This window comes from Thamnophis sirtalis, unplaced genomic scaffold (genome assembly GCF_051295495.1).
Source record: "Thamnophis sirtalis isolate CommonGarterSnake01/CBP01778 unplaced genomic scaffold, rThaSir2_p1.2 scaffold_9, whole genome shotgun sequence".
Lineage (NCBI taxonomy): Eukaryota > Metazoa > Chordata > Lepidosauria > Squamata > Natricidae > Thamnophis > Thamnophis sirtalis.
The window spans coordinates 29,853,685-29,881,635 of record NW_028261389.1 but is presented as its reverse complement, the minus strand read 5'-3'; the positions used below and the strand labels follow the sequence as shown (position 1 = coordinate 29,881,635).

Here is a 27,951-nt window from a genome sequence, read left to right as displayed (position 1 = left end):
AATTCAAGGGACGTATCTTACGCAACAAACGGGCTGGCCGACAGCGTAAGAGGCGGCAAACCGGGGTGACGGCGGCCATTTTGTGTCTGGAGGCCGGAGAAGAAAGACTGGTTTTCTTTTTAACCAGCGCCAAGCAGTTCCTGACGCGACTCGGCTCTCGGAGGCTCCAGAAAACCAATTCCAACGGCTGTTTAGCTAGGAAAATTAAGTCCCGGGAGTTGTTTTTATAGCCACAAAGCAGCAGCAAAGTTCAGAGTAGGCGCGGTTGGGCCTCTCAGCGCTACTTTTCACATAGTCGCGCACAGGGGTCCCTTTTCCTGCTTGAGAGAATGCGAGGCTTCGGTGACCGAGGCCGCGATCGTGACCGCGGCGGGTAAGGACGATGTGACTGAGGGAATCGGACTTCTTTCAAGGGTTTTTTGTCGTATCTCTGCCCTCCCTCCCCTCCTCTCCCCTCGCCCCTTGAGGGTTCCTCCTGCTGCGTGGCAGGCAGAAATACTTCGGATACGGCCAGCATTGCCCGAGGGCTGATCGTGCTAAATTTTCTGCCTTTCTCGTAGTGATTCAAGCGTTGAAGGACATCGAGAAGAGGGGTGGGGTTCTGCCATTTTGTAGAAATGTACAAAACGGTCGAAGTTGGGAGCAAGTTCCTCGGAACTCGCCGGGGGCTCCTTCATTAATCAGCACAATACTAGGCTGTGCGGAGAGAGCAGATGTAATGGATGAAGGCTGCCACTTTGTTAAGTTTGGCCTTTTTTTGTGTCGTGTGGAAAAGAGCACTTTAACAAAGCGACCTTTTCTCTCGTAAGGGCGGGGGGAGAGGCTCACTCTCCGGATTGCTTTTCTTTCTCCCTCCGCGTATTTCTAAGCTTTGCCAGAGAATTTTATGCGGGTGACTGAAAGATGGCGTCACAATATGGAGGTAAATGTTTGACTGGGAGGTGCCAGATGAACGTCGGCCTAGGAAGAGACACGTAGATGGAGGAAAGCTTTGGAAGGACTAGGCGCCTCCCGGACAGATGTTTTTAAATATTTTCTGTCCTTTGAGCAGAGGGCTTCCATGCCGTTACATACACCAATTGACTCACCAGGGACTCTAACCCTCAAATGCTACATGGTCACTTATCCTCTGATCTAGCATGCCCTGTTTTTCTTTATCTCCTGGTGAAGTAGGTCTAATATAATCATTGCTAACCCCCTAAATCCGAGGGCTGCGTTGGAATAATCTAAAAATAAAACGAAATATTCTAATCGGATTTTTCTTTGCTTCTGTCTATATTCTTGTCAAGTTTGTAAGGATGGTCTTATACTGCCTACTTACAAAATGTATCTGCTGCTCTAGTTGAAGAGTGGGAGCTTACAAAATCATAAAAATGCAATACAATGGTTATAATCAAAATCTGCACTCATTTAAATCCAGATGGAAAATCAGCACCCAACATTGGGAACTCTTGGCTGAAAAACTTCGTTTCTACAACCCCCTTAAAAGTGCATTCTCACTGTATTTTACCTCAGTTCTGATAAAATAAGTTAAACTTCCAAGTAAACATATTTTGGATAGGTCTTTAATTAGGAGGAAGTTATGAATCATTGATATTTTACTGGGCAGTCCCACGGATTAGTTCCATACAATGTGAGAAGCTACATTAATTATTTTGAGAGATGTTTATTGTAGCAGGGGATTCTGAGGGAGCTGTAGTACCATTATTGCAGTTGTCCAATTTTAACATAAAGCTTTAAATATGGGATATGTTTATTGATAATAGTGTGACTGATAATTAAAGTTAATCTACTGAATGAAAGTGCTCTACTAAAGCAATCTTATTTATATTTATGCAGAAATCATTAATTGCATACGTTAGTGCTTGCACAAAGTGTTCTTTCACTGTAACTCACAAGAGTAGGAGTCAAGCTGCTTATTAATTATTACATGGTGTAATCTATTCTTAAGATAAAGAGAATTGTTAGCACCTTAACCGTCAAGGGTCAAACTAGTTGAGAACAAATCTCTCCTGTCTTCAAATGAAGAACCGGAAAATTCTGATACTTTCCTGAAGTACAGAAGGGTGGAGCACTACAGTAATTTTTGAGAAGTATGTTACTACTGTATTTTACAAATGCAAGTTTAACTGTGCATTAATATATACTTCTCACTGTATTTAGCAATATATGGGAACAAACCTCACGGTCAGTTTCCTAGGTAAATCAGATAGGAAACAACTAGATGAGCTAAATCTATCTTAAGGCTACATTAACAGAATCTTGCAAGTTTGAAAGTACAAAACTTCCCTGCTGTCACTTTAACTGCTTGATCTATTAATGACAGATACTTTCTAAGTTTCTTTCTCAATTGTTAAACTACTGGGAGCTCCTGCCTTTCTTGTCTGATTGTTTCCTAGGCAGCATCTCTTCCCCCATTCCTTAAGGTCATTTCCATATTCCAGTATGCTTATTGAAGATAGTGGATTTTGTATTGGTTAAAATGCTTGGTTTCCTGCACTTAGTTTCTACTTCACTTTATTGATGTTAGTGTTGCAATGAAAACTCTATTCTGATGTATTTTTTCAGTAATTTGTTACTTAAAGTAGAAAGAATATTTTTTTTCTATATTTTTATGTAAAACTTGCCCTGTTTTGTCATTTCCATTGGGGAATGTTATGGAACTACATATACATAATGCATTTCTACATATTTTCGTGTTCAAATATGTTATTTTGTTGCCAAAGATCAAATACAAAACAAAGAAAAGTAAAAAAGAAAAATAGATTAACAAATGTTCAACAGTAATAACTTAAAGAGGAAACCTTTGTGTACAAAGAAAGAAAAAAAGTCCAAATAAATCTAACATTAAAAATAAATCAACCCTGGCTTGAGTGCTGAAAGCTACATCAAAAATGTAATATATTTCTTCCACACATAACTGGTCTACAAAAAGTCATAAATTTATCCATCTGTATTTAACAGAAATGCTATATCATATAAATACATAAATAAATATTCCCAGTGTGGAAAACTATCATAATTAAATGAACCCAATATATGTATGTATACACAGAGACATAAAAACAGATTACTCCAAAGTTAAAACTAATTTTCAAATCCATGTGTCATTTTATTTACATGTAGAAAATCTACAAATGACTTCCTGTCTCTTATAAACTTGTTTAATCCTTTGTCTTAATATTACTTTCCAAAACACTTTGTGATACTTTTTGTTAGTTTACTGTATATAAATTTTATTAAATCCAGACTTGGTTATGCATATTCAGTGAAATGAATATCATTTTTCATCCATGAGTGATTTTTCCCCATTCCTTTCAGAGCATCTAAATTAAGCATGGCTTAATTCAGATCTGCCATATTATATAGAATAAACATTTATTACCATTGCTATTGATGTTTTTCAACATAAATTTAATAACATGTTTAATCTTCATAAAATAATGCTATTTCAGGTCAATCAGCTAGAGAAAATAATCATTTCTGTCTAATCCATTAAGGTTTGGTAGCCCTCTGCCTCCTAAAAAATTTGGAAATCCAGGAGAGCGTTTGCGAAAGAAGAAGTGGGACTTGAATGAATTACCCAAATTTGAGAAAAACTTTTATGTTGAGCATCCGGAAGTAGCAAGACTCAGTCCTGTAAGTTCTGTCTTTTCTTTCACTTTTGTCTTGTTAAACTACTTCAGTTTTAATCTCTCTCCAAATGCTGTAGCAATGAAAATGATTAGAATTTCCACCATTATTTTAATGAGATTTTCTATTCTTTATTTTGTCAATGTACCATATTTTTCTAAGTATAAGGCGCACCAAGGTTTTGAAGATGCGAATTAAAAAAGTAGGTAGGTGGATAAAGGGATAGAGACAGAGAGAAAGAAAAATAGAGATAGAGAAATACAGTAGGTAGGTAGGGAAAGAGAGAGTGTAGGTAGGTAGATAGAGGGATAGAGAGTAAAACATATATATAGAGAAACATACAGTAGATAGGTAGGGAGAGTGAGAGAGTAGGTAGGTAAGTAGGTAGGTAGAGGGATAGAGAGAGAGGAAGAAATACAGTAGGTAGGAAGAGAGAGGGGGTAGGTATGTAGAGGGAGAGAGAGAAATACAGTAGGTAGGGAGAGGGTAGGGAGGTAGGGAGAGGGATAGAGAAATAGAGAGGGAGATAGGTAGGTAGATAGAGGGATAGAGAGAGAGGGGGGAGAAATACAGTAGGGATGGAGAGAGAGAAATACGGTAGGTAGGTAGGTAGATGTTTCCAGTTGTACTTATCCATGTGCTGGAGAAGGAAATAGCTGACAATCTGCAGCACCTAACTTTGTTCCTGCTGGCACAGCATTTGATCCATGTAATTCTCATCAATCAGTTAAAGAGCTTTCCAAAAGGGGGAAAAAAGTTTTTGCACTTTAGCTTTGGGGGGGCTTGCAGAGTGCTCCTGGGGGAGTGTTGGGGCCAAAAATGAGCATAAAACAGCCTGTTTTTCATGAAAACGGGCCCTTTTTTTGTAAAAAACAAATGCAAAAAATGCGTGCATAGCCTTATGGAGGCTTATAGAATGCTACTGGGGGGGGGGGCAAAAAACAGCCCATTTTTTTCTCATTTCTGTCCTCCCTGGCGCCCAGGAGCTCTCTGAAAGCTTCCTTAAGGCTATGCACGGCCATTTTGGTGAAGGGGCGGGGCTTCAGGAGACAAAAATGCTGTATTTGGGGTAAAAGACTCACCCAGATTTTCAGCCTCTTTTGAGGAAAAAAGGTGCATCTTGTACTCCGAAAAATACGGTATTTCTGATCTGGGGTTGTAAAGCAAATAATGCAACCTAAATCTACAGTCCTATTCTGATCCATCTTTTCTGTATTATTTTTTTAATACATTTCATTTGCAGGTGGCTGTGAACTGATTTTGTTCAACTGAATCTTGAACTGTCTTCCTTTTTTTCTAGCTGCTATTTCCTAACGTGCAGGATAGTTTCTAGTGTTGTTTTGGCCAAAGGAGAAGTATTCCAAGTTCAAAATACATGGGTGTAGTTGGAAAAAGGGCATTTTGAGTTGGGACATTTAAAGTTTCTTCCATTTCAGAATGTTTACCCAATTGTATAAATCAAAATATTTCTAATCAGATTGCATTATCTCCAGTAAATGCATCTGCAGAGAAAACAATTTGCTCTACTAATTTAATACAGGTCAAGACATTAGTACAATTAAACATCTTTATTTGTTAATTAATATTTTTGATTGGTTTATTACTTTGGAAATCAGTAGTTAACTTTTCATGTTAAAAAGTATATTAAATATACCTAGCTTCTTTAAAGTTTTTGCTGTATATTTATTTAATATCCTTTGGATGGCAAATTTGAAAGAAAACTGAGTAATGTCTATGGAGATTCTCAGTCATCTAGTTCATGGTTGTCCCAAAGGTGCTTTTTCAAGAGGCAGCTGGACTTTATGGTTTTTCTTTGAAAACATTTCACTTCTCATCCAAGATGAGGTAAAGAAGCTTCTTGGATGAGAAATAAAACATCTTCAAAGAAAAACCAGAAAGTCCAGTTCCCTCTTGAAAAAGGACTTTTGAAAAAATAGTAATGTGTGGATATGTTCATCTGCATACACAAGATTATACTGTTAGAAGTTATAATGAATAAATGAATGAAATTGAGAAGGTTTTGAATATTTTCTTTTTTTAAAAAATCCAATCTGTTTTTCATTGTACGTTTTGATAAGCTTCTGAAAATGAAGTCAATAACAGGAGAGTAATATTTCTGTGTCAAAAGAATTGCTAGACCAAGACTTTATGGAGATTGCAAAGAGATAGTATTACTTGAAGTAAAAGGAATGAAACTTTATATTCAGTGATTACTAAATAATAATAACAACAACAATAATAGAGCAACTGTGGAAAAAGAAATCATGTGTTATCCCGATTGTAATTGGAGCCCTTGGAGCAATAACTAAAGGGCTACTTCGCTATTTGGGAATTCTAAATTTACCTGACTTGAACATTCTGATTCTACAAAAAACCACCCTACTTGGAACAACTTATATCCTCCGACGTTACCTTAACAGTTCCTAGGTCCTTGGTTAGGACTCGAGCTGCTGAGCTACCAACCAGCCCCAAAGGCTGTGAATCTCACCAAAGATTAACCATATAATAATAAAAATAATAATATTAATAGAACACTACAATTTCTATTTTTCACACTTTGCTTGCAATGTTCTCTCTAAATAGTATGAAGTTGAAGAGTTGAGAAGAAAGAAAGAGATTACTGTAAGAGGGACAGATGGTTGCCCCAAGCCAGTATTTAACTTTCATCAGTGTAACTTTCCACGTGAGTATTCTCTTGTGCCCAAAACAAGAGTGTTGGAGGACAGGGGGGCATGTTAAATAGAATTATTTGGCTGGATATATTTAGTTCTGGAAAATTGAGCTTAATGACAGAGTTTTGGGGAATAAGTTTTTGAAATTAATGCTATAATCTAAATTTATTTCAGTACAAGCTTTACTTATATAGCATTTGCAGTATAAATACCATCCTGTTCATTTGTGTATTTTTATCTGCTAATTTTTAGAATATGTAATGGATGTCTTGATGGACCAACATTTTACTGAACCAACTCCAATTCAGTGTCAGGGCTTTCCTTTGGCCCTTAGTGGGCGTGATATGGTGGGCATTGCACAGACTGGCTCTGGGAAAACATTGGCAGTATGTATTTTTCAGTTTCTTTAAATGTTCTTTTGTCTATGGATCTGTAAAAGTATATTGTGTTTTGTTCAGGTAATGTAATTAATTCATGAACAAAATGAAAAATATAATTTCTTTAAGTTTGGAACAAGTCATCTCAAGTAAACAAGTCATTCCAGTAATTATGCTCTAGGAAGCAATGGAATTTTATGGTAAGTTGTTGGCTCTGTTTGCATCCCAGGGCTGCATCACTAGGTTGGGTGATAGTGCTACCTACCCTCTACTAGCCAGCCAGTTTTCATTTAGTTTATTACTATAAGCAAGCCAGTTGTTTAAAAAAACACAGGTATAGATTTCATTGGATATGTATGCATCTACTATTTTGTTTTAACTTAATTTCAAAAGTATTTATCTGCTATTCTGCTACTTGTAATTAATAACTTGCATTGCAATCATATGATTTTTATAATTTGTACTGCCTTAGTAGAGCAAGCTTTACTAAATGCATTCTGAAAAGTACCAATTGGGTCAGAAATTGTACAGATACAGAGCTGAGCCACCAACGTAAACTGAAAAGTTGTGCAGTGCAAGACAGAGTACAGTAAATCATCATAAATCCCAAAGGGAATCAAGGCTTAATAAGAAATTAGTTTGCATTCATTTATCCAGATTTTTATATTATTGTAATTTGTATTAAAATAGGTTATGTCTACAAATAAAGCAAATATGAAGGCTTGCATTTATTTGCTTGTATTTTCATATATCATAAAATTTATTTACAGACTTTTTGAGTAGTAAATCACTTTTAGATCATTGAAACATACATGGGAGAAGCTAAAGTCTTGGAAATGTTGTGGATATGGAAGGTATCATCACATACATTTGTAGTGACAGAGAGAGCACTCATTCATTTCTCATGAATACAAGATCTTTTCGTGTATGATGATAGTAACATAGTTGTACTATCAATATGACTGATGAATTGAAAAAATGATACCATTAGAATATTTACGTGGCTCGTGGCATTCATCATAATTGCTACACTATTAGCCATAGCAGTAGCTCAGACCAAATAAATCCTTTTAGTTTGTTTATTAATTTGGACTGAAGTATCAAATATCTCCATGAATGTACAGGTAATGCTCATTTAATAACAATTCAAAATCAAGACAATGTTATAAAAAATTATCCCATTGGGACACTAGTGCATTATTACTCTCTCTCTCCTGTTTTTAGTATATCCCTCTGAGACTTAAACTGGAAGACTCTATAAGCTGACTTTGAAATTGTATGCTTGCTTATTGCCATTCTTACTCCAGATCTTTCTTATTTAATTTTATGTTTAGCTACTAATGTCTTCTTGCTGTTTTCTTGAGAATATAAGAATGGATGTACTAATTAGCTATCATCTTAATTAGCTGTCAAAACTGAAGTATGGTTCTCTTCTTTTTCAGTATTTGCTACCTGCAATTGTTCATATTAATCACCAACCATACTTGGAAAGGGGAGATGGTCCAATTGTGAGTATTATTATTATTTAAATTTTAATCTTCAATTGACAATCTGGGGATGGTAAAAACTTAACAGTTCAAGTCCTAACAAGGACCAAAGAGCTTTAAGGTAATGACTAAGCATAGTTGTTATAGACAATTCAGATAGAGTTGTTGTTATTGATCTGTGGGTGCTTACAGGCTGCCTATTATATTACAGTTATGGGCCTTATTTATCTAATTGGAGATGACAGTTTTGTAAGCTCTGCTTTTGAAGTTTAAGCACTAAAAATCAAGTATATCACTAAGTGTTATGGATGGTTTCTTCCCAGTGTTTAGTTTTAGCTCCTACCCGAGAACTGGCCCAACAAGTCCAACAAGTAGCTGATGATTATGGTAAATGTTCAAGACTGAAGAGTACCTGTATATATGGAGGAGCACCCAAAGGCCCCCAGATTAGAGACTTAGAAAGAGGTAATTATGATGAACTTATATATTAAAGGGTAATTGTGATCTAGCTTCCTTTATTAAAATCACTATTAATATGACTAATGGCAATTTTGCATTGGAATAAGATTAAATAAATTAAACAAGCTTGGGATGATTAATTAGTTATCAGGAATTTAATGTGCTTGCTTGGGAATATCTTCGCATATGTATTCATAAAACATGCATGTCCAATTAATGAGTCTCTTAAAAGAAACTACCATTTTTTTAAAAAAGGAGCAAGGATATGGAAAATGAATTTTATTTTCATTAAATAAATTGCTTTTGTGCAAACATAAGAATTGTTATAGTCTGTTTAGTAGTATAAACTGAAATTGGACAATATGTTCATGAAATGGTCCATGTATTTCTATAGCCCTGTAAATGACAGATTATTGTCTGACTTTTTGAATTCTCTTTCTCTATTCTTTGGAAGGTGTTGAAATTTGTATTGCTACCCCCGGCCGTCTGATTGATTTCCTGGAAGCAGGGAAAACTAATCTTCGCCGCTGTACATATCTTGTATTGGATGAAGCTGATAGAATGCTGGATATGGGTTTTGAACCTCAGATTCGTAAAATTGTTGATCAGATACGGGTCAGTATTTCTTAATATAGCTTAGGTTTCTTCTTGACTTCTCATTTAAATATGACTTTTGAGATAACACATGTCTTTTTTCAGCCTGATAGGCAAACACTCATGTGGAGTGCCACTTGGCCAAAGGAGGTGCGCCAGCTGGCTGAGGACTTCCTGCATGATTATGTCCAGATCAATGTGGGGAATTTAGAGCTGAGTGCCAATCATAATATCCTGCAGATAGTGGATGTGTGCATGGAGAACGAGAAGGATCATAAGTATGGATGTTGTTATATTATATATCAGATTTTATCTAGATTCCAAGTAGTCCTCGACTTATGACCACAATTAGGACTGGAATCTTAATTGTTGAAGGAAGTGGTCGTTAAGCAGAATGCCAACATGACTGCTTTCCTTAGCAACCATAATCTCGATTCTCCAAGTTGTCATTAAACAATTCCCTGGTTATTAAGCAGATGGACTAAAAGAGCAGCCTGCCCAGTTCAATTTTCCTCGTGAGTAGAAGGAACTGCTTTGGCAGATTGCAAGAATGGAACCTGGACTTTGGGGATCTGAGCTCCGTTTTCCCATCCTGTCAGAGGAGTTCAGTTCCCCTTAGTAGGCAACTTTGTCAGTCAACCCCCAACATTTAGGCTTGCATCCTTCCCCACTGGCTTCTCCATTGACCTTTCTTGGAAGGCCAGCAGAGAAGATTGTGAGTACCTATCACATTATTGTGGACGGTTTGATAAGCTTGATAAGTGCAAACAGGTTGTCAGGCACCAAGATTGCAATCATGTGACCACAGACTGTTTGTGTGAGTTTTTATGATGACTGGAAGTGCTTTATGCTGTCAAATAGCCTTTCTGAGGCCACTGTGACTACACTTTGAATGGTCATTAAATGAATGGTCATAAGTTGAGGACTAGCTGTAGAATCAATGTTTTTAAGTTTAGCATTTTTATATGAGTTGTGGTTGTTTAGTTAAACAGACTTATCAAGTTTATAAAATCTTTTGAATATTTTTATTCTGTTTTTATCTTAATTGTATTTAAAAGCCTTACTAAGAAAACCATTAATCAGTGCTATTTGCTATGCCATTATAGAAGTAGTTCAAACCATACACCTAAACTCCTTAATTTCTTTCTGTCAAAAGAAAGAACTGTAGCCAATTACAGTAATTCATTAATTGTAGAGGAATGCACAGAATAATATACAGGAAAAGAATGAAACAGTATGCTCTTGTTTGTATTTGTTTAAAAGATTAATACAGCTGATGGAAGAAATTATGGCTGAAAAAGAGAATAAGACTATTATCTTTGTGGAAACAAAAAGGCGATGTGATGACCTAACACGAAGGATGCGTAGAGATGGGTAAGGTTTGATTTTAACATTAGTGTTAAATTGGGAAAGACAGATTAGTTTTGCATCTCCTCACCATGTTATAGTAAAGAGGTTTTAGTGAATTATAATTAAATCCTATGAAAGGCTAGATGAGACTGACTATTTCAAAAGTTGCCATAGAATGCCATGGTTCATTTAAAATAGCAATAGATGTTAACAAGGTTGTTATAGCTCATGATAAATAATAAAAAGAAAAGAAGATAATCTTTACATTACAACAATTCGTTCAATGACGATTTGAAGCTATGGCAGACCTGAATGAATGGTAGTTACATCTGGTCCCTGAAGTTATAGCTGTTACGTTTCCCTGCAATCAAGTGATCAAAACTCAGACATTAGCCAGGACACCCACATTTACAACTGCAGGTGTGCATGCTTCCCCCCCCCATCCCCCAAATCTCTTGCCCTTTTAGCCACCTTGCCAATGGCCCATAGGAGTGATGGTCCAGGGGCTAAAGTAGAGATCCAGGAGCAGTGATAGCTCACTGAGACTGCTGAAGCCCTGGGCCTCTGCTTCAGTCCCAGTGATACTAACACCACTCAGGAGTGCTGTTGTGCAGAGTGACCAAAAGGACAAAGATGGTAGGGAGGAGAGTTGAGAAGGCAGTCCCTTATCTTGCCAAGACTAGGACTAGGAATTCCAGCTCAAGTTGCTGTTGTAACTTGAGGGGCACAAATAGTACCAGTTTAACACCATTAATTTGAGGGGATGTGGACTTATTAACATATGCATGAAAATAACATTTAAAAGAAGATAAATAGAAAATTATGGTATGTCTGAAATAACGCAGATTATAATTTGACAATATAAGCAAAAGATAGACATATATATTAGCTTCTGTTTAGTTGCATATTGTACTAGCACTGATGTGATTCAACCAATATTGGAATCAAAAGTTCCTCCAGTGCAGAGAAAGTAAAAATACAGATTTCTATCTTCATTCAGAAAAACCTGTTTCTATGTATGAAAAAGCATCACTTGCTTCAGAAGCATGGTATTGTTTTGAAAAGTAGTTTCTCAATTTTTTGTTCTGATTTCTAAATCAAAAATTTTCACACTCCAAACCAAAAGTCTTCCTTTAAAATTCCTGAAAATTGCAGTAAACACTTGGTTTAATAAACTCTGGATAGCCACGATAAATTTTATGTTCAGGATTCATTCTAATTAAAAAGGCTTAACACCCAGAATTACACAAATGACAATGCAACTCACAAAAATGAATCTTTATGAGACATCTTTAGATTTAACAGATGCCCCAAATGTTTAAATTGAGGTTTTAAAATATATTCATTTATATTAAATATATTCATATTTTTTGAATATATGTTAGCTGAGAATTCTTAAAACTCTTTTACAGTTGGCCAGCTATGTGTATTCATGGAGACAAAAGTCAGCCTGAACGAGATTGGGTGCTTAATGGTGAGTTGTAGAAAAAAGATTGTTTCATTTACCCAGAGAATGCTCTGTTTTATTCAACCAGCTGCTGTGTACAGTTTCATTGCATAATGTAAATATTAATACTAAAACAGTTTTTAATATGTGTTTATGAACCAGAGATTTACATCAAGATTATTTCTTTTCTTTCAGAATTTCGTTCTGGAAAGGCTCCTATCCTCATTGCCACAGATGTTGCATCTCGTGGGCTAGGTTTGTACACATGAGCTTCCTACCTGTCATTTCTTTAGATTGGCATTTTTCCCCCCAAAGAATTTTAAAGCGTGACTTTTCTCATATATGAAATGCCTTTTTAACATTGATCTTTTTTTTCTTTCATATTCAAAATCTCTTCCTGCTCCTAATGAACAGGCTTTGGTCTGCAGCAAGGCCTAGGCATGACTAATCGATCGCCAAGGGGAGAAGAGACGTCCAATTACTCAACCCAATTCTTCCACTATACCCCATCTCCTTTAATTCCAGCTTTGTGGCTGGGTGGCTAGGACTGAACTGTATTCATTACGTTGTTATTCAGAATTGCCAGATGGTAGAACAAGCATCTAACTATCTTTTTTTGCCCAAATGCATTACTAATGTAATTGCACATTATTATAACAGTCCCACTTCAGTATCACAATACATAGATTTATATGTGTGAGCATATTTTGCTTTTTTACACATACTCTTTTTCACTTTTCTTCCTCAATTGGATTGTTGAGGTTGTAGTAAAAACTCTAGGGGGGATGGGGTTATAATGAAAATCTGTCAGCCTTTCAGTGCTTTCATCATCTGGATGTTTAAGCAAACAATTCAGCTGCTTTTTACATTCAATGTTCAAATCTCTATCTTTAGTACATTCAGAAAGTAGATTTAAACAGGGTTGTAGATACTTCAAAAACTTTGAAAAGACATTCCTAAAAGGTTTTCAGTTAATGTTGAGTTCAGTAGACTCAATCTTTTATTAAAAGTAATTTCTCAAATATTTCAGATGTACATTGAATTTAGGATCAGTTAAAAGCTATTCTTGAAAATGCTGAAAAGACAGCTGCTTGTTAGCATTTCTCAAAAATGACAAGTTGCTAGTCTTTTCCTCACATAAAATTCATTCCCCCATGCCATCTCCGAAATTATCCCAATGCTCCTCTAGTTCATGTGGTTTCAGTCTCTCTGTTCTGAGGTCATGTCTGGACCTATGCAGGTAGAACTGGGGCCTGTTAGGAGAAGGAGTGAGGCCAGTTATTTTTTTAAATAAAACAAAAGGACAATATTTTGGTTGGCAACATTTTGGTTTTTAAACAGGCTTGCTGTGTGCTGGTAGCTTCTTTGTGCATCTTGCCTAGACACTTAAATCAGCCCTTCTCCTCATATATTTCCCCAAAACAACTCATTTGGATACTATTGGAAGAAAACAGTCTCCCCGTTCTGCCTTCTCCACTTGACTTAGGCTGTGGGGAAAAGGTATCAGGGTCTGTTTCTTGTTACGAATAACATCTTGGCTTGTTTTGGGGCCCAGAGTTTGCTACTTCATAAAAATACAATATCTTACTGGCAAATCTCTGGACGAATTCCTCCAAGTTCCTGGAAATTGAAGGCTTCTACCTAAAACATAGAACAGGGGCGCGCGCTTTTTGGCTGAGTCACCAGGGTTTTTCCTTCTACTCAAATGAACATTGGTCTCAGAAAACTCCTTCCAGGTAAGTTGAGTGCCCCATAATGGCTTGTTTGTGAATCATCCCCAGGGCAGAAAATTTCCCTCTGCACTGTTCATTAAAAATTTGGTTACACTTCACTCTGTTAAAGTCAAATCATTAAATTTCTTTTTGTTTGTTTTCTTTAACAGAAACTTTGATATCAGCTGCCGATCACTCAGTGCAGGTCTGGGGACATATCTACATTGGTGGTCGAAGCAGCTTTCTAGATGGAGTTTGCTAGTTTCTGCCCCTCCCAATTAACAATCAGACATTCCTTTGGGGGGCATCTCAGTGGATAAGCATCCCCAGGTAGTCATGTTCCTTTTTAGAATAAGCAAATTCTGTAGAAGAAACACTGTGATTAGCACAATTTTACACCAGTGCAAGATAGATAGTAAGAAACCTGCATTATAATTGCATGTTCTCTTCCTGAGTCCCCAGCCATATAATATGGATGTCACAACTGCCATTTGAAGGTGAAAATTGGCCCTGCCTTCTCTTCTTTCCCCTCCTTGTTGTCCTTTCATGGATTTTCTGGCAAAATCCATTCTCCGGTACCTTCATTGTGGACAATGTGTGTATTTCCTAATAAGCAAATGTTCCCTGGTATTCATTGTGACCATTTTGCTAATGGATGTACATAATGGGATTGATTGAGGTCCATAATCTGCCATTTGTCAGACTCCAGTGAAGCCCTAGCTATGAAGATGTGAATGCACATGGTGTGCTGCCCTGTCCTTATCTAACACAAGCCCTTTGCACCAAGGACCCTAGTTGGAGACTCGCGCTGCCCCCTGTGAAATCTGCCTTCTCACTTTTTGGTGTGATTCAGGACTTTGGAGTCTGGAAAGATTGAGGAGCCCCCCCTTGCTGTAATAAGAAACAGACATAACATCTCTTTGCCACTACTACAGCCCACTTCCATTTTTGCTCTCCCTCCCAGCCCCTTCCTTTTATTTGAAATTGATGCAGTCTGGGCAATAGATGCAGGTTGGATGTAATTTTTTGCATCTTCAATTTTGGCCCCTTTAAGCCCTGTCAAGGGACAAAAAGTGTTGGAGGACCTGAAATATTTACGTGAACCCAGGTTCTCAGGCGCTTGACGGCCAAATAGGCTACAGAGAAGCATCTAAGCCAGTTCACAGAGTGAGCGTGTGTGGGGACTTCTCGCTGCCATGGACCCTTGATGCATGCTCCCCGCGCTCCAGTGGTCCCGTGTCAGAGGGCGGAGTTTTCGAAAGGAGGCCGCCAAAAATAAAAGGCAAAGAGACGGGATCGGCTGCAGCGATATCCCACAGGAGGAGGGAGTGTGCATCGGTCTGGTAACAAAACAGGGAATGTTTCTCATTTTTTTAAAAGAAAAAGTCGATCTGTGTTTTATCTTGGATATATTTTGAATATTCTTTGTAAAATGCAGATTTTTAATGGGTTGTTAATTTTTAATGTAATACTGCTTTTGTTTGTCAGTTTTTTTTTACCAAACAGTACACTAACATTTACTTGTTTTTCTGTCCTCATTTCTGAAAACTCAGATGTTTATGACTTTAAATGTTTGAATCTGGGTTCTCTGTTCAGGTTACACTGTAGATAATATGCTAAAATTTTCACTAAAATGAATGTGTTGTGATCAAATGTTAGTGTGTATTTTTAAAAGGAAGATTAAAATGAGCTAGTTATCTACTTACACAAACTGGCTATCTTGAGATATCTTTTGGATATCAGGAAGAGGGGAAATGTATTAATTACTTTTAAACCTTTTTGGGAAAGGTTTGTGTCCTATCCCTTGTGATAACCTGAAGGTAAGTGACCTTGTGCTGCTAGTTTTTGTAGACTTCTCCTAACAGAGTTAAAGTATTCAGCAGTTCTCTCTCTTGCTCATGTTTGCTGCATTTGTAATAAAAAACAGGACATTTGTTGCCTTTTGAAATTTCTGTTGTGGAGCAAAATTGCCTGAATTATATAAGACAAGGTTTCAGAGATGACAATTTGTATGTATGTGTGTGTGTGCGTGTGTTTTTGTGACATGCATGCAGCAAAAGATGGATGAATTTGAGAGGAATTATGAACTGCTTTGACTTGATATTCGCTTTCTGATCACAAACTCATTTTTGTGCACAATTATCTTAGTTTAGCCTTTTGCTCTGTTAGGAAGAGTCTATACTGTCTTTCTATTGTACAAATACTAACTTTTTTCTTTTCTCTTGTTACTGTCACTTGCGTTTGTGCTCCCCATCTTCTATTGGCACATCCTTCCTCTACTGCTCTCCTCAATTCCTCACTGTGCTTTGGTTGCCTTACAAGATGTGGAAGATGTGAAGTTTGTGATAAACTACGACTATCCAAACAGTTCAGAGGATTATGTGCATAGAATTGGCCGTACTGCCCGTAGTACCAACAAAGGCACTGCTTATACATTCTTCACACCAGGAAATCTGAAACAGGCTAGAGAGTTAATAAAAGTTCTAGAAGAAGCCAATCAAGCCATCAATCCAAAACTGATGCAGCTTGTGGACCACAGAGGTGGTGGTGGTGGAGGAGGTAAGAGATTGGAGTATTTTAGCTGTTTCTGTGTCTTTAAGCTGGATTTGGTTGTCGAACATGTGATAACACGTCATTAAATTTGTTAAGAGGATAAATTATTCTTTGAAACAAATACATTTCCTTCTGTATATCTCGCCTCATCTAAACTTCATTCTTTCTGTTATTGGGAGATGTTTCCTCAGCCCAACATCTGCATATTATGTGTCAGGAATGTTTCATATATTATCAAAGCACATATATTACTGGAAATCCAAATTATATGACATTTCTCTGGAATGATACCTTTAGAATTTTGGACACTTTAAACATGCTGGAGAACAAAATTAGAATATTGTTTGTGCGTCATAATTCCTGCAAGCTATTTATAAAAGAGAGACTTCTTGCAACAGTGTTTCTAACCTTTTTAATAATTAAAGTGGGCTCTAGTATGAATAACAGCATTCCGTGATGTCATGCTGGCCACACAACCATGGAAATGTCTTTGGACAGTGCTGACTCAATGACCATTGAAAAGGAGATGAACACCTCCCCCTTATAGTCAGCAACCATTAGCGGAGTAAAATCTGTAGGGAGTTCTTTACTTTTTACTTTTAGTGTGAATAAATCTACAGCTTTAATTAAGCATTATATTTGTACCTGAAACAACTTGCATGTCAGGTTAACTTGCCTGTTGTTGCTGCTGCTACACATTTTTTTATCTGTTTTTGGATAATCTGATTTAAAATTATAGCAAAAACTGTAAAGATAAATAATAAATCTTCACAAGTTATTTTTTATAGCCAGTAATAGCTCACCTATTCACTCTATCATGCCAGAATAAGGTTAACAAAGTAGACTTTAAATAGGAATAGGAAATGACAGATTTCATTAACAGTAAAGTAAAAATTATTTTCAATTTTTTGCCTGTGATTTTAAGAATAAAACAGTTGGGAATGTATTATCAAAATAGAAAAGAAAAACCCTATTAAGTTATACAAGGCCTTCATGATGAATTAGTAAACATGTATAGTTGTTGTATTGAAAATATTCAATGCAAATTACTAAATTCAGATCTGTATGTATGCATGTATTACCAGGTGGTCGTTCTCGTTACCGTACAAGCAATTCATCCAACAATCCTAATTTGATGTACCAGGAAGAGTGTGAGCGAAGGCTCCGGGGAGTTAAGGATGGCCGAAGAGACTCAAGTAATTTCCGAGACCGTGATCGCACTGACAGTTTTGCCAATGGAGCCAACAAAGCCTATGGTAGTGCTTACGGAAATGCAACTTCTGCATTTGGGGCACAGCAAAGCCAATATGGATATGCCCAGGGAGCCTATGGAACTGCAACTTATGGAACAAGTGGTTATGGGGCAGAATATGGTGCTGCTGGGTATGGGGCAGCCAGCACTGCTAATGCTGGGAGAAACTCACAAAGCACCAGCCAACAGCCATATGCAGGGCTGGGCCGTTCAGGCCAGCAGCCACAGCCTCTCATGTCGCAACAGTTTCCTCAGCCTCCTGGCACCAGTGTGATGGGCTATATGGGGCAGACTGCCAGCTATCAGTATCCTCCACCCCCACCCCCACCTCCTCCTTCACGCAAATGAAGCCACTTCATTTAGTGGTTATCAGTCAAGATTTTCAACCCCTTCTCATTTTTTCTGTCTCTTCCCTTCTCAATCCCATCTCCATAGAGATGTTTTTCTTAATGCAGGTTAGCTTTAGAGTTTACCATTCAAATTGTTCCCACAAAAATGATCCTGGTACACATTAACTGATTTTCTTTTTAAAAAGTATTATTGACTCTGGAAAACGAATTTCCTTATGGCCTTGCATTATGTAATCTGAAATTTTCTGTCTCAAAAAAGAAAGATCTACAAGGCAGGTTTGTCCCAGTCCAGCTGTTATTGTGTCTGAGGCTTGTGTATGAAAAATTGCTGTGGAGAGGACTTCTCTGTAATATAAACATCAAAAAAGATGGTGCTAAGGAGTAGCTCCTTTTAACAGAATATTAAATATGGTGTGATTTTTACTTAATGAAATTGAGACAGGTTTTCTACAGCTAATGAAATGAGGCTTTGGATTTGGCATAGGAGAATTTGGGAAGATAATTCCTTTGGTTTGACTCTTATTCTTTCAAACATTTACAAAATCTAAAAATAATTTTGAGTTTAGCTAGCATTTCTGCAGCTCCTGAATGTCTTACCAGTCCTATGCATAAAGGAGTGTAAGTGTTGGAGATTAATGTTCTTTTCTGTTGCAATGCATTTTCACCTTCGATGTAATCACAGAATTACTACACTTTATTTTTATTGGATTTTTCTATGGCTCTTAGATTTCACCCAAGATATCACAAATGACATCTGCCCCATCATTTCAACTCTGGAGTTAAAGTTATACTTCTAACAAAATGTATATATATCTATAAACATGGGGAATCTATACAGTTCCTTGGTGTTCATCATCTGATCCATTTACCTGGTATCAAGATTCCTCACTGGACATGTGTGAGATCCCACTGCATTGCATTAAGCAAAAATGTTTCATTTTTCAAATTTATTTTAAGCTGAACAAAATCTTAAAATCTCTTAAAAGGATGGTGAGGAGATAGCTAATATGTCTTGAAGCTGCATTTATATCCACATCTGACTAGGCTTTCCAATGGCTTTATGAGTGAGTTTCTTCAGCTGGCTCTTATACTCAGCTTTTACAGGTAGGTAGCACCCTAGATTTTAGGAAGAGAGAGAACTTTAGCAAATGCTTTCATTCATTCTTGTTTTTTCCCTAGTCTGAGAAAGGTTTAAAGTTGGGGAGTGGGGGAGGGTGGGATGGGATTATTCAAATATTAAAGTTTCTGTCTTGTAACTAGCAGGAGAAAGTTGATGGTAGTTGGTTTCACCTGTTATTTCCAGAAAACATGGCAGGAAAATCTCTTCTGTCCTAAGAGACAGAATCTATGGGGTTTTTCTTTTTTCTTTTCTTTTTCCAGTTTTGGGAAACAGGTTGTTAGAACAATGGAGTTATTTATAGCAATGTGGGCTTGGCTTAAAAGAAATGGGATTTAAGTACGTGTTTCTCAATAAGCAGGCTGGAGAATAATAACCACTTGTGTGTCTGCGCACATCATACAGGTAGGTTGTTGGTACAGACCTTGTACAATAAAGGCTTGCTAGTTAAAATCCTCTTTCTCAGTTTGGTTTCCATAATCATCATTAAGATATATATTTGGCAGTTATCTTCATTGAAAATATTAGAAATGAACATTCATTTACTGAACACTGCCTGATTTGTATTTCCTTTCTTAATCAAAACATCATGGAGCTGCTGTTCATGCAGAAATAAATCTACAAGCCTACAGGAGGGGGGGGGGACAGAATAAATTCTTCCCCATTGTCTTTAAAGGGATTTGGTCTTCATCTTCACCAATATAAAATTGTATTGGGGCCTTACAGTGCTATACTGTGGCTTGAACATAGTTACAGCTTGGTGTGTGGTGTGCTCAGACTGAGCATTAACAAATAATTGAACTCTGACATGTACAGCTTGTTTCCACTTATCAGTTTAAAAATCTGGCCAATTGGTAATATTATTTGCTCAGTAAATATACCAATATCCAACCTATATTCCCTTTTACAAAAGTCATTGTATAGGCTTTGTTTAGTTAAAAGATACAGACTTAAAACCCTGCAGGCTTCTTAGGTTGAATCATTGGGGACAGTCCCCCTCCCCTTTACTGGTATTTGAACACATTCCTGTTCTGTGAATAAAGACTTGAAAAGAGAGATTCATAGCTCTGTGATGTTCAGGCACAGTATATTAAAAAAGCTATGTTACTATTAGTTTGTAAATTGTCCTTTTGATACCATCTTGTTTTCTTTTGTAGGTATGAATAAAAACACTTGTCGATAAAATTCAGAAATCTTGTTTTTTATTTAAAAATACAATTGAATATTTTAAAATGTTTAATCCCTTGAGGGAACATTGATAGTTTAGGAAAGAGTGTTAGGTCACAGCTGTTTTAGTCTTTATAATCATTTGAAATTTGGCTTGAACTTTTTAGAAATGGATATAACCATTATAGAGGATACAATGGTTAAATCATAATCTGGTTTCTTTAGTTTTCAAGGAACGCTTCCTTATAAAAATACTGCAGAGGAATCATCTACGCTAAATAGTTAAGTTCTGAAATGTTAGTTACTTGGCCCCTGTGGTGCAGTCATGTTCTCTAATCGAAATGTATAGAAAAAGACATATACTCTGAATTCAAATAGTGACATGGCAAAAGAGTCTTGAATCCTGAAGCAGGGACTTCATCTGCTTTCTTCTGTTGTGCACATCTTCATATAGGCATTGGGAGACTCAGTTTCTTCCCTTTTAGTACTAAAAGAAGAGGAGGGAAAAATAGCCCAATAGTAGAAAGCAATGGCCTTTTAGTTTCCATATTTTTATGCTATACAAAGAACATTTAATGGTGTCTTTAGCACAAGAAAGTACATTGATTTCTATACAAAGTATGCCAAGATGAATTGTTTTTTCACCTTACTATTTAAAGTCAGTAATATCTAGCAATCCTAGAATGCAAAGATTGGGGTGAGGGACAACACAGTATAATTAGAAGTTACTATACTTTTTTATTTCTGCTTGTGATTTATAAGACATGGTTATGGATATTCCAAAATCCTGCTTGTGCATTATTTTTATTAAAAGTTATGAATGTAAAAGTACAAATAAGGTGATGGAAAAGCTTCTAAGTTCACAAACTCTGACTTCCCTCATAAAACATATTCAAATAATTGAAAACAAAAATTACTGTGATTGACAGCTGTCTCAAAGGAAGCGTTTGGGGGGAAGAGGTATTCAAATTTTGAAGCAGAGCCTGCTATGTGTTTGCTTAGGCCCAGCTGAAACAGGTTTTGACAGTGTTCTCCCAAATCAGGAATGCTGTCCTCTAGAGTCCTGTCCTTTTAAATTGCTCATAATCCAAGAAATAACCCAAAACTGTGACCCATGCCACAGTAGATAGCATGTCATAATCCATTTTTGTTAATCTTTTGGTGATCCTTACCTTTGGTGATATAGAGGTAAAAAAAGTCACAATAGAAGATTGTCTGTACTACTCCAGAAACAACAGCAATTTGGTCAAAGAAGCTTTCTGTGTAATAACGCCAGATCCAGTTGGCAAGATAAAGCACACGATAAAGGCCCAAGAAGAAAAGGTAATGTGTTGTGATTGTCTCAGCTTCACCTGTTTTGCTAATCATAAAAAGTTGTGGAAGGATAGCCACTGATTCTAGATAAATTGAGAAAGTCCATAGTATCTGAGGAAGAACAGTAAATCCAAAATAAATATCCAAAACATTGACACAAAAGGTTACAAATATGCATAAGCTATTTAATAAATGGTTTCAGAAAGCTGAGATCACAAAAATATGGACATCATTGTACTTAAGCAGAAACAAATATCTTACCTCTAAAGGAATGAATTTGTAGTTTTCTAAAAATGAGAGACCTGTGACAGGAACCAAAAGGAACTCAAGACGGAAAGAATCCTGTTCACTCTCAAAGGTTTTCCGGAATTTTCCATAGATCAGGTACACAGTAAAATAGGCACAAAGTAAGAAGATAACCTACAGAGAAATAGAAATCACTGAATGCTATTTCTTAGATCTTCCCTGTTCTTGGGCATTTTTTCATAATTAGTGATACTAATTGGACACAGACTGGTAGAACCTCAAAGATTTAACATCTGATGAAGTGAGCTGCAGTTCCAGAAAGCTTTTAGGCCCAATAAAGTAATTTAATCTTGAAGTTCCTACTTGACTATTATACCACAGAGTAACCTAGCTTTCTTAAAATTATTTAACAGTTCAGAGAAATAACTTTCTATAGGTTTTCTAAATGTTAAGCAAGTGGAGCAAAGCTTTATAGCATGGAAGCAAGTGCTGCTATACAGGTATTACCTAATCATGTCAGGTACATCTATGTAACTTGCAGTACCACAGCTATGCATCTCTTATATTTTCTTGAGCTTCTATCTACCTTGCTCAGCTGTGGATTGAATGGTATCTTTTTCAGAGATGCATCGGTCTTTAAAATGCATGTGGATTTGAAGTATGTTTTTGTTTCTTGATTCTTATTTCCAGTTTGGCTTGGTATTTTCCAATACTGAATGGCTGATTTTCATGGCTATTGAACAAACAGCCTCCTCCCAACACTTTTCAAATGTGTCCGTCTCTTTCTTGTCCATCCTTCGTACTTCATAACAGGAATGCCATTCCAGTTATAAGTTGGCCATTAAATGCTAGTACTACTTAATGGTTATTTCATAGTAAGCTATAGTTTTAATTCTGTATTGTATCCAGCCCAAAGTCCCTTAATATTAATGACTGCCTTCATGCCATCATGCAATGGGATGGGAGAAGAGTAGCATTTTTAAAAATCTCAGTGAAGATTAGTCCTGGGATACAGGTGGCTTAATTAGCACTGCTAAGAGAAAGGCAAACCTTGCTTCTCTTTCATTATTGCCATGGAAATGGGAATTCCTGCATCACACTAGCTGCTTCCTTCCTGAATATGAAGCTTATCTTCTTTTTGGTCTTTTTATATGTCTCTATCCATGCAGGAAAGCATTTCAGTGCATGTGAGTTTTATAAGTTTGTAGAGAAGTTAGAAGAATATGGGGATTTTAGCATATCTGAACTTTTGGAAGCTTGAGGGCAGGTTCAGCTGGTAAATTTGGCAGTAGGAACGTAGAAATAACTTGCAGCTTCCCAATTTTAATCTTATTGGGATGGGATACAAGCAGCTGGAGAAAGCAAAAATATCTATGGTACTGAGCCTTTGCTGCCTGTGGGCTTAATAGTTTAATTGCAGTTGTTAAGTTAGTAAAAATGAATCTGGCTCAACCATTGACTTGGTCAGAAAGTTACAAAAAATGATCACATGATTCCAGGACCCTGCAACTCATACATACAAGTCAGTTGCCAAGCATCTGAATTTTGATCATATGACCTTGGAGATGCTGCAACAGTCATAAGTATGAAAAAGTGTCAGTCACTTTTTTTAGTGCCATTGTAACTTTGAATTGTTACTAAATGAACTATTGTAAATCAAGGACTACCTGTAGATGAATAATCTAAAATTACAGTGTCTTAATTTGTACGTGGGAGGGGGAATTATTTAGCTATCCCTTGCTCAAAATGGGCTACACTTAAATAATTGCATGACTTAAAACATCTGAATTACTCAGTGAATGAATCAACTAGCTCCCCCCCCCACTTTTCCTTACCTTCATGATGGTATTGTAAAAGGAGATGAAGGTTGTGAAGAGGTCAAGGTAACGGCTTGTGAAAACAAGTGCAAAGAGGATCTGACTCTTTCCAGAAACACCTGCACATCAGGACATATGAACAACAACAAAAAGAAACCAAAGAAAGGCTGTTTGAGGCTTTAATCCTAAAGATGCAGATTACTTAGTTGGCTGCGGGAGGCAGCAACTGATACCTGATGCCACAACCGCCCAAGAGAATTGTCTGAGATCAAAGTACCAGCTTCTGTCATGGAAAGAGACAGTACTGGACATTCAGGCAGTTGAGTAGCCCAGCCCATTCCTCCCAGGTTCACACATTTTATTTTGTCTAATGGTTGCAATTGCAAGAGTGTTCCTATAAAACAAACCTAAAAAAAAAAGCTGTTCTGGTTGAATGAACACATGGCATTAGGAAAAGTTCTTCTTGGAAGGTTCAAAAGCTTTTGTTAAGGCCTTTAGAATTCAGGGGAAACTTTTCTTTATAACCTGGAACTACTGTAGCATTTTCTTCTGGGGTAACAAAACTTCAAACTCCTCTACTGGTCACCCAGATGTTTACATTCCAGATCTGGCAGCCCTGCTTTAAAAAATGGTATTTTTCATTTGTTCAAATGGTTTTTATAAATAACTGTGGAATATTGTATGTGTATTTGTGGATCTTTAGCTTAAATGTGTTTAAATGTATTAGTAGCTTGGGTTGATATTTAGGCTGTTTGAGCTCCGAGCTTAGCAATTTGGTTGCAAGCATTTTGTCACTATTCGAGGAAACATCGTCAGAGCATTTTGAGTTGTTTTGAGTCAAAGCGCACTGACAATATCTCCTCGAATAGTGATGAAACATTTGCAACCCAATTGCCAAGCTTGGAGCTCAAACCAACAGCCCATCTCTAGTTTAAAGATATCTTCTACATAGATACAGTGTAAGTATAAAAATATTTTAAAAGGAAAAATCACTAAAATAATTTATTTAAAAGCTTAAGACTAATGTCTACCTAAAGGCAGTAACATCAAAACTTGATACAAATGAATTAAAGTAGCTGAAAGTAAATATTAGAATCACCTCCTTTTTATTTGAAGTCCAAGTAGAAGCTATTAAGACTAGTGATTGTCCCCCAAAATCTCAGTAACACTTAGCCAGTTCCTACTACATACAGACTTGTACTAGCAATCTTTTTTAAAGACAGAGGAATGGTCAAGATAGAGCTGAGAAAGTTAATCTTTTAGTTTTGCTTTGAAGCAATGATTTCGGGGAAGTTTTCAAAAGCAGTTATACTGTATATACTGCATGTTGGTATAATTGAACCACTCAGCCTTATTTTGGGAGGGTAGGAACTGCATCAAGATAATTTAAAAGTTAATGTTTATCCAAAGTGCAGGCTGTGCATGTGGTCTTTTGTCACAATAGAATAGTCTGCAATTGTAAGGAGGAAGGAATAAAGAGGCATGCTTGATTTTCAATATAGAGAGCCTCTTTTCTGTATGTACCTCTCCAGCTCTCATTTACATATAAATGCACCCAAAATGTCAAATGCTTCTATTCTGTCTAAGAAGGGAATCATTGGATAATTCCAGTGATCCAAAATCTTGTACATTTGTTATTTCCAAAACCCAATACTATTTATAAAAAAGAAAAAGCGTGGATGGATGAATCAGCAAGTTGAAGACAAATTTTCAGACATTGTAATTCAATCATTCAACTGGCTGACAGGTTCTATTTTTTCTACATTTCTCACAGTGTCACTCTGGGGCTGATGAAAAACATTTGAACATTGGTTGCAATCCCCTCCCAATCGCTTACAAAATTTTCATCTTGTTTGGGTGGATTGCAATCAAATTGTACAAGGGAATACAGCACTTCGGTATCCATTAGAAAATTGTGCCTATAATTTTTAGTCTGAGCCCAACTGAGGCCCACAGGATTGCTTTACTATTCATTCTGAATGTGCCAAAGATGTTTTTTTTAAGAGGCAACTGAACTTTCTTGTTTTTCTTCAAAGATGTTTCTGTTTTTCTTTGAAGAAGCAAAACGTCTTCAAAGAAAAACATGTCCCGTTGACACTTGAAAAAGCACCTTTGGGACAACCCTGACCTGGATGATTGAGAATCTCCATAGACGTTCACTATAAAATTAATGGAAAGTCCCATTAATTTCTCTCCATCATCCTTTCCATTTATCCAATCCCTCTGGAGGAAAAGCTTAGAACATAGAGGACACTTACTTTGGAGTAAGCCACACTAAATTCAATAACAGTTAAATCAGTTTCTAAATATATGTATATAGCTGAGTTGAGCATATACATCTATCATTCTCCTGGACAATTGTCAACAATACCAGCATCAGAATGTTGCAGTTCCATTAGCCCATTTATGTGGCAAGCACTTCTCTTGTGCATTCATTTGTGTGTATAAGACAGGTGAAGAGAGAGAGCTGGAAAGAACACTAGCATTACATCTGGCTTTATTCATTAATGGCTCTAACTTCACCCTTAATTTGTTAACACTGGATATTCTTAAAATGTTCAGCACAAAGGATAGGAAAAGAGATTCTGGAATGCTTCAGGGAAAAAGGGATTTTGCCTTTTTATTACTATGAGTAGATTCTCTTTTTGGGAACAATTTGAAATTGGCTGATAGCTTCAGAAAAGCACTGGCATAAAATGATTGCAAATAACAATATAAGCAAAACAGGAAAAGAAAGCAATCTATTGTAGAAAATAGAAAAGAGTAGACTCAGTCCCTGAGAAACAATCATTTTATGAGCTAGGGCAGTGTTGTCTCTGCTTATTTAATCTCTTGTAGTATTTGTTATCAGATGGGTACACATCAACACCAGAAACTACAACGTTTGCATTATATAACTTCGCAGCACCACTTCTTCTAAACACATATTTCATTCTCAGAATCAGGAAGAAGACTCGTGTGATAGGGTGGGATGGGCTTGCAAACAGGAAGCTAGGCATAGAAAGTTTTTTTCAAGCTCTCTGAAATACTGTTTGTAGCAAAGGATGTAACAGGTGAGAAGAAATCCAAGGATGTTAAGTAACTGGTATGAAGTTGGAGTCTTAGAAACTTTTTTTAAGAATAACATTTTAGGCTTCAGTGTCTGAAATTTAACACTTTTTATCTAGACTAATAAAGATGATATTGTTGAAATGGATTATAATTAAAAGCCTTTATGGTTGCTGTCTAAACTCAAGATAGTTTGTCAAAAAATATAAAAACTGCAATCTTGGCTCAACACCAAATGTCAAAAAAAAAATGTGTGTTGCTATGGTAGTAAGATTTATGCCTCAAGTTGCAAGCACTGTGGAGCCCAGGGGATGAGGGCAAGACTTTCAGAAAAGTGGGCCGGTGTGGAGCTCTTCTGCCTCCCTTGCATTCCCTTGGCTAGCCTGCTGCTGTTAAGCATGTTGAAGCGCAACTTTGTGAGCTGCTCCCCCTGTTGGTTCTGGCCCTAACACTGGTAGACAGAAGGGATACCATCGTTTGCCTTATACATTGGATTAAATTTGTTTTCTTGCCGCCACCTCCACTGCAATAAAAACTTCTATCTAGATTGGGATAGGAAGAAATTTAGTTTGATTCAAGGAATTATAAAGTGCTGCTGAGCTGAATAACTCACTTTCTGATTTCTATCCCATATTCCATATTTATTCCTCTATACTTTATTATAACATTTTGCTACACATCTAAGATGAATGTGACCCCAACAGCCTAAAGCTAAATCCCAAAATCTGACACTCTGGTCCATTTGTATTCAAATAACAAATTTCTGGCTGGCCTGCCATTCTATATGGCTTTGTCACCAGTTTCAGCAAGATAGAGAAGATGATGATAATGATAATAATGATAATAATAACAATAACAACAATAATAATACCTACCAGAACATGACTTTGATTTCCAGATTTTCACTATCAAAATGATAATAGCTAAGAGATGAGAGACATCTCCAAGGATCCGAAATACATTCATGATGGCCCAAGAATGTCCCTACAGGAATCTGAAGAAAAGCAAATTAATGTAAATTGAAAAGAAAGATGCCGATTCTCCACACTCCAAACTTGGGGGGAAAGTGCTGCTGCTCCTCTTTGTCAGCCTCCTGCTTAATGATCCCTTTTCATTAAATTCCTTTGGATATGCCTGTTTCTAGGCGAAGAACTCTCTCACAGCAGAAATCTTCAGAAACACTGTGCATGGAAGTTTGAAATTAAAACTTGGTTGTACTCTGCACAGACCAAAAGAAATTCCTTTTACACTTCTTCTCTAGGAAGTTTGTGCCTTCTCTGAAACTGATCAACTCCTCTCAACCAAGTAATGGAAGAACATTAGACGAACAGTCTCAGTGCAAACACTGGGTGACGT

At 36.8% G+C, this 27,951-nt stretch overlaps 2 protein-coding genes across 2 annotated transcripts; one reads left to right on the top strand and one right to left on the bottom strand.

The window, feature by feature from the left end:
* The first annotated feature begins 65 nt into the window (after positions 1-65).
* On the top strand, positions 66-20,188 carry DDX17 (DEAD-box helicase 17). Its single transcript, XM_014054938.2, has 13 exons — positions 66-373; positions 3,501-3,639; positions 6,217-6,316; positions 6,558-6,691; positions 8,125-8,190; positions 8,493-8,634; positions 9,083-9,243; positions 9,328-9,500; positions 10,486-10,596; positions 11,985-12,046; positions 12,215-12,274; positions 16,054-16,290; positions 17,370-20,188. The coding sequence occupies exons 1-13, from the start codon at positions 330-332 to the stop codon at positions 17,882-17,884; spliced, it is 1,944 nt and encodes a 647-aa protein (XP_013910413.1). The 5' UTR covers positions 66-329; the 3' UTR covers positions 17,885-20,188.
* KDELR3 (KDEL endoplasmic reticulum protein retention receptor 3) lies at positions 20,184-27,951 on the bottom strand. Its single transcript, XM_014054939.2, has 5 exons — positions 27,471-27,951; positions 23,566-23,666; positions 21,746-21,904; positions 21,343-21,595; positions 20,184-20,657 (listed from the first exon to the last, which is right to left on the bottom strand). The coding sequence occupies exons 1-5, from the start codon at positions 27,559-27,561 to the stop codon at positions 20,617-20,619; spliced, it is 645 nt and encodes a 214-aa protein (XP_013910414.1). The 5' UTR covers positions 27,562-27,951; the 3' UTR covers positions 20,184-20,616.